The sequence below is a fragment of the Aspergillus brunneoviolaceus genome, assembly GCF_003184695.1.
Source record: "Aspergillus brunneoviolaceus CBS 621.78 unplaced genomic scaffold BO95scaffold_61, whole genome shotgun sequence".
Lineage (NCBI taxonomy): Eukaryota > Fungi > Ascomycota > Eurotiomycetes > Eurotiales > Aspergillaceae > Aspergillus > Aspergillus brunneoviolaceus.
In genome coordinates this window covers 125,373-140,892 of record NW_020290791.1, presented here as the reverse complement: position 1 = coordinate 140,892, position 15,520 = coordinate 125,373, and the positions used below count along the sequence as shown (strand labels likewise).

Genomic DNA, 15,520 nt, shown 5'->3' with positions numbered 1-15,520 from the left:
CGGCAAAAAGCATGGCAGCCCACCGCGATGACGTTCCCGCTTATCAGTGGTCCAGACGGGGAACGAGAGAATCGATGCCAAAATTTTCTTGAACCATGAATCAGCTGGACGCTCTGACGCTCGTATTAGGGAAGGCGTTCCCTCCTTCATGACGGAGAGTCCGTCAGAGCCGCTCCGCGCCCATGGCGCTCCTAGCTGCATTCAGTAATCTGATTGAAGGTACTCCTTCACTGGATAATAATGTCTTCCCTTGTATCAGGCAAGAGTCCTTTCCTGTTCTCCACCAGAGACGGGAACCCGGGCCCTCCATGGCTGACGAATGGCTGCTGCACCGGGAGATCGATTGCTGCAATAACAGCTGGACAATGCCCTTCTCCTTGGGTCGCTTTTCAAACTTTGCATCTGCCTATCGAGAATTAAAAGTTGGCGCCTCTCGCTGCCCTTCTTATTTCCGCTAGCCTACGTGTGCACATTGTCTCAGACTACTTCCCTTTGAGCATGGGCATAGTGCAATGGCTCCGCACGCTCTTAGGGGCTAAGCCCGGGGAGGCGACCACGTCCGAGCCAAAGCTCACTACTACGGTCTTGATTGTCGGTGCAGGTAAGGCTACCTCAACAGCTTGACCTCAGGCCAACATACCGCAATTGAGTCGGCCAATCTAGCAATGGGAGCTAACCCTCTCACTCTCAGGGTCGACTGGACTTGCCCTGGCACAAGGTTTGAAAAAAGTACCAACCCTGCTTTACAACATACCTGCAAACCCACCAAGCCGGGCTGAAGCTAAACATGTCTTCAGGCTCATATACCTTGCGTCGTGTTGGAGAGACAGTCTAGCATTGGCTCTCACCCTAGAGATTGGAATATGGGTTTGCATTGGGGCGCTGAGTCCTTGAAAAGTCTTATCCCGGACGAGCTGTGGAAGCAGATACAGTCCGTGCAGGTAGACCCAAGCATCTCTCCAAGCAAGAGTGATGCGCTCAATTTTATCAATGGATCGACAGGGGAGAACATGGCCTCTATTCCCGCTCCATTCTTCAACCGACTGCGTCGCCGTAAACTACGGGAATTGTTGGCAGCCGGCCTGGATGTTCGATACGATAAGCGGGTCCAGGGAATCAACTTCTCCAAGGATGGTCAATATGCCACCGTGCGACTAACCGATGAAACATCTCTCACAGCGAAGATTGTTATAGGAGCCGATGGAGCTCGGTCGACTATCCGTCAATTAATGCTCCCACAGACAGGGCAAATTCGTCCGCTTCCCTACTGTGCGACCTTCGTACAAGCACGCTTTAGCGCGGAGCGGGCTCGCTTCTTGCGGCAATTCCATCCTCTGTACCTAGCAGGAATCAATCCAGCCGGACAGTTTGCCTTCTTCGGAATGCATGAGGTGGAAGATCCCGATCGGCCTGAATCATGGACATTCTTCTTTTATATATCGTGGCAGTCAACCTATCAGGAGCAGGAGAGGACAGCCGACTGGTCCAACGCTCAAAGATTGACGCAAGTTAAGGAGTTCGCCAGGCAATTTGCGGACCCTTGGAAGAGCGCTTTCCAATGGTTGGATGATGACCACGAAGTATGGTACATGGGCTTAACGGATTTCGATCCGGGCGCTCAGGACCATCGCTGGGATAATCACGGTGGACGAGTCACACTTGCTGGCGATGCCGCACATGCGATGACGTATCAGCGCGGCCAAGGCTTGAACCACTCCATCACAGATGCAGCCTACCTGGTTGAAGCCATTCAACGATTTGTATCAGGAGTAGAGCCCCAATCTACTGCAGTCACGGAATACGAAGACGAGATGATTGCTCGAGCTGGCGGTGAAGTCAGGCTGAGCACCCTGAATACGGAATTGGTTCATGACTGGGAGAACGTCCTGCAATCGCCAGTGTTAACTTCGGGAATGAAGAAACATTCGTCCCAGGGCCTGTTATAGGCACCTTAAACGTGCCACCCTTTGCGGATTCTCGCAGTGGTCAATACAAGTTCTTCAAACAGTCCTTCTCGTACACACTTCCTTGATTTGGAAGCCTGCCACTTTAATTGCCAAGCCAAGGCTCTCGACAGCTTGCATGCTAGACAGATCTGCTCGGGTTCTTCGAAGTGATTTTCAGCAGACAAAATCTTGTTTCATGGTGCCAGAAATCACTGTAATTTTGACTTGAGTATTGAAGAGTTTCTGTAAGACGGCTCCGCCCAACCTCAATTTCTTGCAGCGGTGAGGACCTGGAAAAGTGCAGCACAAACTAATGCATGCTCAGGCCACAGTACTTTTGGGTGTCCAATCTGCGCCTCCCACACCAGCACCACCTCACTGCATTTGTGCATTAGTGCCTGTAGCGTGGCTGTCATTGTCTGAACCGCCGTGCATAAATCTAAGCAAAGGAGGGGTGGCAAGGGAGGGGAGCAGGTGCCGAAAACAACATTGATCCGGATTCAGATTGCAAGCTCATAATGGAAAATAGCATTTGAAGATCTAAGACAACTCGTCAACAATTTTAACGAACCTGTGCACCAGCCAAGCTACCGTCGATGACCCCCGGACTCGATCATCCTCGCGATTCATGAGTCTGCATCAAAGGAGAGATCAGAATCCGAGTAGGTCAGGAATGAGACCTGTTACCTAACGCTAAACTTGTATCGACGCTTGTGAGGATCTACTTAACCAGCACAAGACCTTTGCCGTCCTATTACTCAGGGAAGTGTCCAACTGCGGTATCATCATGCGTCACTCGACTTGTTCTGTCTAAGCATATTCTAACACCATCGTCTTGCTGGTACCACTTCTATGCCCCAGCACTTTTGACAATCCCAAGTGATCGCAAACATGACCATTGACTGGCAGATTGTATGAACGGTAGAGCATCAAAGAGAGCGGGACTCTTTTCGAGGCTTAGCCACTGTTCGTGCTCAGCACCAAACATCCTGTACCCTATACGTACAAAGGTCTGCCCATCTGTGGCGGGGATGAACATCAAACCGGCAGGCAATGCACGGGACGTCGCGATCATCTCTCGTCTTAATTTCCTCAAGGCGATCTTGAGACCTTCCTCGAGTATATCAGCGACTAAAGCAGTGTTTGCGAATCCCTCTACATGTTGCCATACCCTCATCAGAGCTATTGCCTTTACCCGAACGGAATAGTTTGGGGTTCTTGCTGCTGCATTGTACAACGCTGGAACGATGGGGCTGTCCAAAGTGATGATTGGATGCTCCCGAAGCTTCTGAATCGCAGACTCGGTCAGAGAAACCAGATCCTCGCTTTCCTGGGCAAGTTCTGGGGACAAGGGTGTGTTTCTGCTCAGAAGAGAAGTCTTGAGTGCGAAGTTCAAGGCGAAGCAGTTTACTGTGGTCATGTCTGTCTCGCGCTGTTCTTTCTCACTCAACTGGCTATATGACTGACGCGTCAGCCAGTCTAATCGGCTCAGGAATCGGCTCATGGAAGAGAGGAGAAAGAGCTGTTCTTGATGCAACATGGCATAGTCAGCCATGATCTCGGCTTCTGACAGTTTCCAGCTGCGTGCCGCGAAAGGCCATCCAGTGTTCAAGAGTGGGTCGCAAACTCGTCTTGCATCCTGCAAACGCTGAAATGTGCCCAGGTAGTCCTCATACGGGTGTTCGGATACCAGGTCATTGTCAACATGGAAGTGCACGCCTGTCCCGTAGAAGACGGACTGCGCCTGGAGCTGCAGGAAGGTCTCCACTATGCATGAATCCACGGGTGAAATAAATTCACCCGAGATCTTTCTTCGTATGTTCAGCTTCTGCAAAACCTGCAGACCGCCCTGGACATGTGCACATGCGTTGTCATAGTTACCGCAGAGCATCTCGCAGGCGATGAATAACAAACAGCAGACCAACACCACCTCCTGAAATTGAGGATCCTGCGAAAAGTGTCGTTTGTTCAAGAGGGAGATCGAGCGTCCCGCCTGCTCCAGCCCAAACCAGTACCAGATGCTCTGCAGCTTCTGGCCTGGTCGCAAAACCTTGTTCTTGTCTTGGGCATTATTGATGGCCCCCAAGGCGATGGCAGCATGATATACAGCCGGTTCTGTGTAACTCAAGCGGAGGATAAGACGGTGCCAGAGCGACGAATCATAGAACCCAACCATGTTCTGCACGGATTGATGCTGGAAGAAAGACAGACATCGACCCTCGTCCGAGGTCACGGCCCACTGCAGCCCGAATGCTACCTGAGTGAGTGCTGGGTGTGCTACAGCTACCGTCCGTTTCAATTGTTTGGATTGAGGACCACACGCTCGGGGAAGCCGGTGGGCTTCGTACCCATCACAGGTACGACCTGTGGACACGCAGTTGGTGCAGGCATCGGGCGCTTCATCACATTTGATGCGACGCAACCTGCCGAGAAGCGTTGAGTGAGTATGATTTTTGATTTTTGGGTTTTATATATCTGTCTTTCGTGATGGTGGTGGTGGTGGTTGTTTTACTCAAGGCCGGGTATGGATACGTACCGGCAGGTGCGACATCCGGTGGAGGATCGTTTTTTGTGTGGCTTGCGTTTGGAAAGTAACATGGTGAGGCAGTGGGACTAGACAGGATTTTCTGATCGGTTGAGGGAGGGGTTACGCTTGGATTTAAAATCCACGGAGACAGGAATTGGGGTGAATCTTTGCGCCAAGTGTCCGAAATGAGCGGCCAATAACTACCTAGTAGACTAGGGTCGCTTTTTGAGGGGACTAAAATCCCTCCCCCCGGTCGTTGTCTCGCCTCGCCTGTCTCGCGTACTCTAAGGCTGTGAAGCTTTACCTGAACGGGTCTGACCCTATCTGATCGCTCGCTGGCCCACCGTCACCTCCACTGCTGAGATGTCATAATCTTAACTTTGGCCATGTGGAATATTCTGCCACGCTTCCAGAATACGAAGTATATCCTTGGCCCCGTAAGCTTACTTGCAGTTCAGTCAAATTCGTCAAGTTCGTCAAGTTCGTCAAGTTCGTCAAGTTTGTCAAGTTCGTCAACCCATGCGCGTTCAGGGATGACGGGGGTGCCCCGAGGGTGGTGTCAGGCAGCCGCAAGGGTCTGGCTAAGTTAAGTTAGGTTAGTTAACTAGTCAACTAGTGATGAGTTATTATTAACCCACCCCAATCAAACAGACTCCCTGCTAAGTGCTAAGTAACTCTTGCAAACCCCGCCTGCGTTATCTGAGCAGCGAGCAGCGAGCACTGAGCACTGAGCACTAATTCGTTATTCACGCTAAGAGCCGCTAAGAGCCCGCTAAGCGTATGCCGATCCGATGAGGCAAATCCTTCTCACCAACCGAATATCTACTCCTCCCTTCTAAGTGCCGTCCTCTATCTAGTATCTACCCTTGCGGGCGAGTTTCATCCTTGAATGTCTTGGGTTTGCCCTAATTTGACACATTCAACTATCACAAGCTTTGAGGGCATCTTCTAAGACACCTGCATGGATCCGAATCATCATATTTTCAAGTTAAACAGAGTTCAGCCCTGGATTGATTTCTTCATTACGAGAGCCACATGGTCTTCCTTCATGGTTAGTCTTCTTGGCCTGCTGGGCTTGGCTGTGGGGGCTGTGAACGTGAAAGTGATTGTGAAGGTGAACGTGACTCGGAGTCAAGCCACGGAGTGGAATTGCCAAATAGGGAAGGTCGGGAGTGTTCCGTCCGCCGTCGAAATCGACTCGACTCGACTAAAACTTGCAGCCAAATTCCCTGGGCTCCGAGCGCCTCCCCCCCCCCAAAAACCCATCCCTCCATTTCCTCACACAACTTGCAGCTCCCGCAAGTTCATTGTCTCCTCCTCGGCCCGCTGAAGATAGTCCTTTTTCAACAGCATGCCCAATACAGGGGTGTAATCAAAGATCAGGTCCCGCACCTTGGCCAAAGGCCAGGGCAAGCGGTGGAACATGGATCCCGAGAGGCGGGCGAACTCCATGTGATGGTTCGCGTAATTCACGCGCTGCTGCTCATAGAGCTCAAATCCAGCGGCGACGGCTTGGGGATCGCGCAGGTCGACCCCATCGAGGGCGCGGGCGAGGTAGTAGCCATCCTCGATCGCCATCCCCATCCCATATGCGGCATACGGTGAGACCGGGTGCACCGCATCGCCCACGCCGACCACCCTCCCAGCCGACCATTTCTGCAAGGATGGCCGATTATAGACCTCCCACCGGTAGACCTGGGAGTTGAAATCGGTCGCCTCGAGGAGTCGCGGCATCGGCTGTGCCCAGTTCTGGAGAATCGCGGCCAGATGCGTGCGAGGGTCTGCCGGCGCCGGCTTGCCCTCGTAGGAGGGCTCGACCACCCACCACTCGAAGCCGGGTCGTCTGCCCTCGCGCATCATGGGAAAGAAGCTGGCCTGGTACTGCCAGTCGTGGGAGATCACCCCGTGGTGGGCCGGGATCCCGGGGATCTGATCGCACCACGCAAGCCAGACCCGGATGCCCGTGTGGAAGAGCCCGGGCTCGCCAAAGGCCTGCCGCGACACCGTCGACCGAATGCCGTCCGCCGCGACCAGGATGTCGGCCATCATGGTGCTGTCATTCTTGAACCGGATCTGTACCCCCGAGTCTTCTTCCCCACTCGTTTGCTTCTCTTCATATCCGGTTACCTCATGACCCGTGTAGATCACGCCTTCCGGGACCAGTTCCAGCATCTTTGCGAAGATGGTCGACCGCAACACTCCGTACTGCCAGCCCTGGATGCCCATGCGTCGCTCGACCTCGGCGTTGAAGGGCAGCTGGACCCGTTCCTTGCCCCATTTGTTGGCGAAGGTTGTCCGCGTGTACGGCCCGAAATTGTCCGAGGTCAGCCCGTAGGCGCGGAGGATGGCGAGCACGGGGATGGAGAGCAGCACCGCGCCGCCGATGGCCTGGCACGTGCGCTGTTTCTCGAAGATGCGCACATCGTACCCCCGTTGGAGAAAGGCTAGCCCCGTGGAGATGGCTCCGGGGCCTCCGCCGGCGATGGCCACTCGTTTTCCGGGGCGCCAAGGCGGGGACATATTTGAGGAAGCTGGGACTGAGAGGGAATCAACAAGGAGTGACTGGATATGGGAGCGACAAATTATAGTTTTTGATGGAGCTTGCTTATTTATATAGCACATCTGTTGTTCTATGGTTGGTACTGGGGTAGGGAGGGTGACCGGTTACTCAGCGGAGGTTCTGGTGAGGGGATCGGCAGGGATTCTCGGGCTTTGGGATCGCCTCCAGCCTCCGTGCAGTCACCACCACTTATTGCGGATATGACCCTTGTTTCAATTCACATCTAGCTTGTAAGTTGTCCAGGTAGCAACCTACAGTGTGGGATGCCCTGCAGGGGTACTGACTCGTGGCTTTAGTCGTCTTCACCTCGTTCTGGGGTTATTTACTTGTTGCCCCGCACGGTAGACTGCCAAAGCCATGACCCGTTTCATGCGCCGAGAGCCCTAAGCGAGGTCCATCTTCACGAGGTCTTCGGAAGGATTCAACCCCACTTACCGGTTCATTTGACCAACGTTCAGGGTCAGTGGACTAAGTTAGTTATACTTTGAGCGGCCTGACTCCGGTCTTCTGCTGTGGGGGCTTTCTCGTCTGCATCTGCCCTGGGGACCTCTGGACCCTGCCAAGGAAGGCAATAAGCACCTTCTCTATAATACGGCCTCTTCCAGATTCCGCAAAATCCAGTGGGTGTGCGTGTCAGTCGCTGATGATGGGTTCCTCGACACGAGCAGACAAGCGACCCAAGTCCCGGAGATTGAGTCTGATCCTGTCGCAGGGCTATCGACGGTCGTTGAACGGGCGTGCCATAGAAGCTACTACTCACGGATCAGTCATGAGCGAGAGTGCTGTCTCGAGGTGCTCCAATAAGTCATGACGGCTGCATCATATCCTCGAGATGAAGTGAACAACATGCCTTCTGTCCCTTTCCCAGTCTATGTGTTTGTGGCAGCATGGTAAAGTGTTCGATGCTCTCCAGAACGAGACACCCACACCATTGAACGCAGACTCACCGCTCAGAGGGCAAGGCTATTGGTTTGACGTGCACATGGATCATCGGGCCTTGGGGCTGTAAAGGTCTGGGTGGAGTGGGCATGTAATCAGACCAAGCATTCCGCTGGGCTGCACAGCGACTGCTTATATTTATGTTTGAAACATAAAGCCACAAATGTGCTATCATTACATCAACAGGGGCTGTGGTTTAGTGGTATAATATTCCCTTAGCATGGGAGAGGTCCGGGGTTCGATTCCCCGCAGCTCCATCTTTTTGTTGGATTTTGATCTCATTTTCGTATGAGTTGCGGGTGGCGAGGAAGATCGCTTGACAGGTTATAGTAGTCTGCGACAGCCGGTGTCAGTAACATAGCTGCTTTTCTTTTGTCCAGGAAGCGTTAGTTGAATGAGGCGACGCTACATGGTGGCACTGTTATACTCAACTGAACTCGCACCCTTTCTGTCAGCGTCTGCATGGACCAACTCGGAAGACGGCATGCCACGCCGGTGAGATGTAGTTTAAACCGACACATGGAATCTGCACGAATGAACCAATCAGCAAGCACGCGCCTACAGTTGATACCAAGCCAGTCTACCTAGATTGAGCTTACGGCGATCTCTGGTCTCGGGCTAGCCGTACCGAGCACAAAGAACCCGTTGATACTACACTATCAGAACAGCTTGACTAACCTCGCTTGTGAATAAATCCCATTCCTCAAACCCAACTTCATCATCAGTCCGCATGGCTTCTACCTACGACTACATCATCATCGGCGGCGGCTTAGCCGGCTCGACCCTCGTCGGCCGCCTGTCCGAACTCCAACCCTCCCAAACCATCCTCCTCCTGGAACCCTGCGCACTTCAGCCCGCTGAAATGGGCCTGCACCACGGTGCCGCACTCGCACCTGGCCGGGCCGGGCCGAGACGTATTGGGATGGCCACGCCGGCCATCCGCTGGGAATTGGGGTTGGGAGCTGGGGCGTGAGGTTACTGGGGAGTTGAAAGGAAGGGGGGTCCGGGGGTTCTCCCCGGAACCTTATATATTCTATTACTTGGGATTGGGGTTTACGGTGAGTGTGAAGTAAAAGAAAAAGAAGAGGAGTCCGGGGGTTCTTCTTCAGATTGCTTTATTCTTGTTTCTAGTAGATACTCAGGCTTGGCGACAGTCGAAAGATGAAAAAATTGGGGATCCGGAGTTTCTCTCTGGGAATATCTTATTCTAGTACTTAGAGCTAGGGTTATCAGGAAGTTGAAAGAAAGGGGGGTCCGGGGGTTCTCCCCCGGGGGTTCTCCCCCGGAATGTCTTTTCTTGTACGCAGAATTGGGGTATCTGGGAAATGGTTGTGGGGTAGTGACTCGGTTGGAGTGTGTAAGGTTGCGTGAGTTGCGACAGTATGGTGCTCTGTTGTTGCTGGTGCGGAGAGGATGGAGGTACTGCTTCTACTCGGTTGATAGTGGAAAGCAATCGATAACCGTCCTAGCGGGCTAATCACAGACCTGGGTATTTACTCCAACCCTCAGCCTGGAGCTAATATAGGCTCTCATACAAACGATCTATTACAATATGTACTAAAAACCCTTCACCCCCGTCCAGCATGTCGATTTTGACATCGCAGATGAGACAAGTCTTTTCCCACAGCTTCCATAGCCTTACTCTATCCTGCGGCCCAAGCATGCCTGTCGTGCCTTTTCATCAATCTGTGGATGATTCAGTAGCATCGCGGCGATCAACATCGTAAGTGAGTTGCCAGACTTGTACAGTACCCTTGTCCCCACTGGTACTGGGACAACGCTCCCGGGACATTGACTCACCGCACCATAGAGTAAGTCATGAGCTGTTGATTTGCATATGCCCATGGATGCGATCGGGTCAGTTTGATAGAGCCCTGCAAGTCATGTGCAAGGACTCATTGCGGTCTTGCTGTAACCCGTATTTGCTTGTAGTTTACGCGAGAGTTTGGAAGTCTGATCATCCAACAATTCGCCAACAAATAGAGGAGTTACGCCTGAAGCTGTCCATATACCGATCAGTCCATACACACTTAAAAAAGGCAATTCTATGAGCTCGCCCTACCTAGTCACCCAGCAAATCTGGAAGACAAGACTCAACCTCAAGCTTTCTGAGCCTTCGATCAGCAGCCCTGATCCCACATTCGAGCTTCTCCCTCACTTCCGGAGTATCGATCTTCACTTGCCAAGAGCCCTCAGGCATGTTGATGTAGAGCACATCATCCAGAACGTAGAAATTGAGGTTTTCTTCGATGCTTCTCACAGTCCAGATTTCGAAGAAAACTTGCCAGACCCGCTGACTGAGCCCTGGTAACATTGAATAGAATTGGGCGCGATCTCTCAAAACGCGCTCTGCCGCATTCGCTGCCCCTTCCGGTGCTGAGTCCCTTTCCATTGAGGAAAGCAGGTCTTCAATGATGATTGTTGGGAGGTCGATTTGATTGCGCAGAATTGCGATGACAGGGTCGTATTGTCGACGGGACACATTTGATTCCACGTGCGGAAGTAACAACTTGAGAACATCCCCTGGGATCATTCGGGAGCTTTGGAACACGACAACCCATTCGCGTCCGGAAACAGCAGCCACTATACTGCGAGCTTGATTGGCAGGGATCTCAACCCTTGACAGAACACCCACTGCCATCATTTTAGGATGAAATGTGTCATGCATGACTATTGTTACCAAGGATTCAACAATCTGCTCCGGTAAATCATTCAACGATCTCATACTCCGCAGCGCACGATCAACAATAGAGCTGTCGTTGCTATGTAAAAGAGCGAGGACTTGATCTGTGAATCTATGCAAGAGACCAGAGAGTGAATCTCGACATTTTTCAAGGCATACTTGCCAGCTACCGTTTGAGAATAAGGCTTCGTAGTCTTGATCTTGCAACAAAGAGTTCTTGACGAGGATGGTACAACTGGGCATAAGACGGATGTCGTCCGCGAAGTTTTCCCTGCGGCAAAAGTCCAATGCCTGCTGTAAGACCGAGTCGGGTAATGTTTGCTGATTGATGAGCGCCTCGGTAATCCACCTATGTACGTCCGAGGTGTCATATTCAGATTCCGCCAAACTGAGTAGTCTTTCCAGCACACTGACATCGAGGTGACTGTACAATGCTGAGAGACAAGCTCCACGCATTCTCACCTCAAGCTCGTCATGATTCAGGAGTGAAAGCAGTGTTTCTTGAGCAGGGAGGTAATATCCTTTCTTCACATCTCTGAGACTGCGAAGTGGGATACTAATATCAAGGAGCCTTGAGAGAACAAATGTACGGGCATCGATCGAAAGGGCCGGATCCCTTGACAAGATAACCACAGGCACAAATTTATTTCCGTCGGCATTCTGTATCATCCCGTTGACAATACCTTCTGGAAGGCTCTCAGACTCCCGCGGCCGATGGATCAAACCCCAGTAAAATTTCCTCCGTTGCCACGAGTCCGGACATTGTACATAATCCAAAGCAAGTGTTGGAAAAGACTTGTGGAAATGCCCAACTATGAACGGAAGATACGAATGTTGGCTGGAAATGAGACATTCGACCAGTCCCCGAGGAAGAGTGGACGATCTGAAGCGCTCACGGAGAAAGTCAGAATAGAATCCAAAATCATCATAATCGGAAGGTCGGATGCGAAGGGCGTCCTCGATTAGACGCTCCGGAAATTCCATCTCCTTCGCCAGCGAGGCATAGCGGGTATACGGGTTAGGAACTATGGTCAGGAACAGTCGCAGCAACCGCCTTTCGACATCCGCGTGTAAATGTCCCAGTGCTTCATCGTTATCCGTTAAGCCCACTTCACTAAAGCAGTGCATAAGAATCCGCAGATGGGCAGGGCCGAAGACGTCACGCGGTTCACTTTCCAATGCTTTCATGAAATCCACTAGCTTCCCTCTGTTTGTGACAGACAGCAGCCCGGCCACAAATCGCCACATGATGTTGTACCGTGGTGCGTACTTTTCCCGCCGGAGGAATTGCTCTGGGACGATATCTGTAGTTCTGATAACTCCATTGGAAGAAATGGTGGTCAACGGTATTGCCTTCTCATCGATCCAAAATCGGACAAAATACTGCGCAGCGAAGAATTCCTGGAAGGTGAGATGGAGGAAGTGATAGTTTTTCATATCATCAGAGGATGTATCGGAAGTTCGCAAAAAGGACATCTTGCTCAGATGTCCATCATTCAGCTGCGGAAAATGGGTGTAAAGAGCTTTTAGGTGCCCAGGTTGAAACTCGATAATATTTTCAACAAGACCGTAGAATGCCAATGTTTCGATCGCCTCGACTCCGGCAGCCAATTCCTTCTTGATCTGTCCCAATTCAGGATATTGCCGGGCTTCGTAGGGACTCTTTCCGAGCAACTGTTGCATGTCCTTCCGCCACAATTTCTTTTCGATTGCCTGATACAGAGTAGTCATTGTCTTCTGAGTATCGGGTAGGAAATCACCATCTTTAGTATCCCATCCGAAGCAAAGTGCGTCCAGTTGGATCGGAATTTGAACCAGTCCTTGTATGATCGGATATCGCTCGATGAATTGCTCGATGTTCTCACTTGACTCGGGGTCAACGACACTCCGGATGTATTCCTTGACTTCTTGGGGGCGAAATCCGATAGTTTCCAACTCCAGGTCAAATGCTTCCCCACCGGCAGGAACCGCAGCATACGGCCTTGAAGTAACAATTATATTCTCACAAGCAAACAGCTCCTCGAAGACTTGAGTCACTTCATCTCCAGATATGCTGCTCTCCCCCACAATCTCGTCGAGGCCGTCCAATATGAGGAGGGTTCTTCTTTGGTCCAGCACAACTCTCAGGAGAGCCTGGACTAGAATCTCCTTGTCGTTATCCAGCAGGAAATACTCCTGTTTCAAGTATCCCTCTAAATTCGCTTGGCCTTTGAGTCTTCGAAGAGGAACCCAGAAGATATGCTTGAAATGGCTTTTCCACATGTTGTTGTGGTGAAATTCGTGCATTATCTTTTTGCACAGGGTAGTCTTTCCAACCCCAGCTCGCCCTCGGATCAAGACTCGTTTTGGCCGATTGGACGTGCCATTACGTAGGGTCCGCGGATTGAACAGCTTCTCCAAACATAATTCTTTCTCTCTCTCGGGCCGTGCAATCTTGAGCTGCTTGAACAGTGAAAGTTCAGCTTGTCGTTGGGCCATCGGATCGAGAGACTTCCCATCCTTCGCCAAAGATTCTATGATCGCCAGATTGATGTAGCACCGTTCCATCGGAAGTAGAGCCCCAGAAACCCGCGTGATCTCCAGACGCTTCCCCTTCGTGTAATGCTCCGCTGCGGCCACCTGCGCAAAGAATGCTTGCGCCTTCTCGCATTTGGACCAGGCTTCGTCAAGAAGACCGGCGTGGCTGAGACCATCCGGTTGTTCCAACTTACAAAAGATCTCCAGCGTGGGCATATATTCGGTCTTCTTAAAAATGCGACGTCTCCAAGATGAGGGTGGCTGGTCCTTCTTCCAATCCAGCTTACCAAGGGTGTTGGCGACAAGTGCAATCCAAGACTGGAATCTTGGGAATTCCTTTCCCGCCTGTCTCGGGCAGCTTTTTTGAACCGGAAAGTCGTATAGCGTCCACTCAATGAACGTCTCAATTCCGTCTCTCATTTCTTCATGCTTCTTCCAGCTTTGCTCAAGTTGAGCGTAGAGACCACACCAGAAATATTCATTGCTTAGACAATCCAGTCGTGGTAGAAGGTCTTTCAATGTCTTCAATGCACGATCTTCAATCAGTAACCCACTATACCTGAGTGCACCGTACCACAGTCTTTCCCTGGGCAAATAACCTAGAGTCTGCAGAAACAAGTCCCGAAGCGATTCCGATGCGGTGTACACGTCCCTGCCGGCTCCGATGACACTTTTGAGCGTCCCCAACGGTGTGAATATGTCCGATGTCGCATCGGTTGCCTTGGTGGGATCTATGGTGGATATTGCACCTGCGATCTTCGCAGTAGGCTCCAGGACCATCCAGCTATAGCGACAAATGGCCTGCCATTGCCCTTCATCGTCCGGGACCCCGCGCAACGCTTCATGTGCATAACAAGCGGCCTGAGCCAGACGAGACTCCGGGTGATTGCGAAGTGACTTCAGTTTGCTCAGAAGCGGCTCATGTGTGGTTTCTCGGCTGACATCTGATATCTTGATGTCGACCATGGCGTCAAGCAACGTTGCCAGGGTACAGATCAGTTGGTATTGTTTCTCGAGGGCGTCATCTGCACTCTTGATTCGCGTGTGGAGGTTGGTGAGTAAAGGTTTCAGCAGGTGCCGCTTCGATATACTCTCCTTGGAGCTTCGAAGAACGTAGCACAGATCTACGAGCAAGCGGGTGTCAACAAGCTCGTTGTCGCTGGCGCCGCGGCTGACGGCATTGATGAACGCTTCCAGAAGTCCCGCGGACTCCGTGTCGGACAAGATCGTTGACAGCTGGGCTGCTTCATTCGAGTACGATGGCTTTTTTTCGTCTTTGAAGATGTCGAGCATGCGTGTCGCCAAACCATGAAGCGCTTTTCCATGTTCGGTTTGTGGGCCGACAGCCTTGAAGCGCTCGATCAGGTCGCGCGTCGTTGTGGGTCGCTTCGTGACTTCTCGACACGAGAATTCTGGCACTATTATCATCATGTATACTTGGATACGGTCGTTTCGAAGCCGATTCGCAGTCCAGTCGAAAAGAGAATGAGGGGTGGGTTTTCATCCACCTTTAGCGCCATGCACAGTGACTAAGTCGACATGTACCAGACTTGGTGAAGAGAGGAACGCTCAAAGCAGTGCACTTCAGGTTTACGGGTCGACTCCGTGATCTCAACCGACTACGAAACCTCTAAGAGCGCACAGATTGAACAGACGCCGCCCTGCGATTCTACCTGCAAGAAACAACTTCGGTGGTTCTGCGGGGTGTGTGCTCGCAACCCGAGACTACTCTACACTAGATATCCCTTCCGCGTTTCAGTGAGTACTGTTTCCCAATGCGTTCTAGGACTAACAAGTGTCTGCGACGGTCTGAAGGCCAGTCCGGGAGTACGGGAGCAGTATTGTTGCTCTGCATGGTCTGTAGCATGTGCTTGAAGTAGTTGTATGTCAAGTTCCAGAGGTAGTTGATTGAATGCAAGCATTTAAATGATCACAGGTTGAATATTGGCTCTGTCCACCCCGTAGAAGATAATCCCGACAAAACGGTCGAAGAATGACAATAAAAGTATCGTTCTAATATCGAATGACATTCTCACTTATCCGAAAGATCCGAACGGCTCGATTAAGTTCCTTGAATCTCATAATCTCGACTGAAAGGAAGGCCTGGTCTAGGATGAAAAATGGGTACCGGTTGTGTGATGAAATACGCCTTATCATGCGTTTGATTGTAGTGGAATCACAGAGGACAGAGTATGTACACTTGACTGCGTTGACGGGCATGATCCTAAACCTTCTGACCTCGACGAAGATAGGTGGATCAGATCTCAGAACTACTTGCAGAACTCCATAGCCACGATATTATAATTCTAGACTAGCATATCTACCTTACCAGGGGAGCCGCTACATCA

At 51.5% G+C, this 15,520-nt stretch overlaps 4 protein-coding genes and 1 non-coding gene across 5 annotated transcripts; 2 read left to right on the top strand and 3 right to left on the bottom strand.

Moving 5' to 3' along the window:
• Window positions 1–498: 498 nt before the first annotated feature.
• Window positions 499–2,055, top strand: BO95DRAFT_419971 (FAD-dependent oxidoreductase; the record flags this gene model as incomplete). The annotated part of the gene is made up of 3 exons (XM_025584512.1): window positions 499–601; window positions 692–729; window positions 798–2,055. The coding sequence occupies 3 exons, from the start codon at window positions 499–501 to the stop codon at window positions 1,944–1,946; spliced, it is 1,290 nt and encodes a 429-aa protein (XP_025439300.1). The 3' UTR covers window positions 1,947–2,055.
• Window positions 2,056–2,796: 741 nt separating this feature from the next.
• On the bottom strand, window positions 2,797–4,632 carry BO95DRAFT_484489 (Zn(II)2Cys6 transcription factor; the record flags this gene model as incomplete). Its single annotated transcript, XM_025590352.1, has 2 exons — window positions 4,483–4,632; window positions 2,797–4,369 (listed from the first exon to the last, which is right to left on the bottom strand). The coding sequence occupies exons 1-2, from the start codon at window positions 4,542–4,544 to the stop codon at window positions 2,797–2,799; spliced, it is 1,635 nt and encodes a 544-aa protein (XP_025439299.1). The 5' UTR covers window positions 4,545–4,632.
• Window positions 4,633–5,751: 1,119 nt separating this feature from the next.
• Window positions 5,752–6,993, bottom strand: BO95DRAFT_466550 (FAD-dependent oxidoreductase; the record flags this gene model as incomplete). Its single annotated transcript, XM_025589224.1, has 1 exon — window positions 5,752–6,993. The coding sequence occupies one exon, from the start codon at window positions 6,991–6,993 to the stop codon at window positions 5,752–5,754; it is 1,242 nt and encodes a 413-aa protein (XP_025439298.1).
• Window positions 6,994–8,157: 1,164 nt separating this feature from the next.
• On the top strand, window positions 8,158–8,229 carry BO95DRAFT_t240. Its single transcript has one exon. It is a non-coding gene; the product is annotated as a tRNA-Ala (tRNA).
• Window positions 8,230–9,642: 1,413 nt separating this feature from the next.
• On the bottom strand, window positions 9,643–14,603 carry BO95DRAFT_484488 (NACHT domain-containing protein; the record flags this gene model as incomplete). Its single annotated transcript, XM_025590351.1, has 2 exons — window positions 9,643–9,972; window positions 10,035–14,603. The coding sequence occupies one exon, from the start codon at window positions 14,601–14,603 to the stop codon at window positions 10,035–10,037; it is 4,569 nt and encodes a 1,522-aa protein (XP_025439297.1). The 3' UTR covers window positions 9,643–9,972.
• Between the last annotated feature and the right edge of the window lie 917 nt (window positions 14,604–15,520).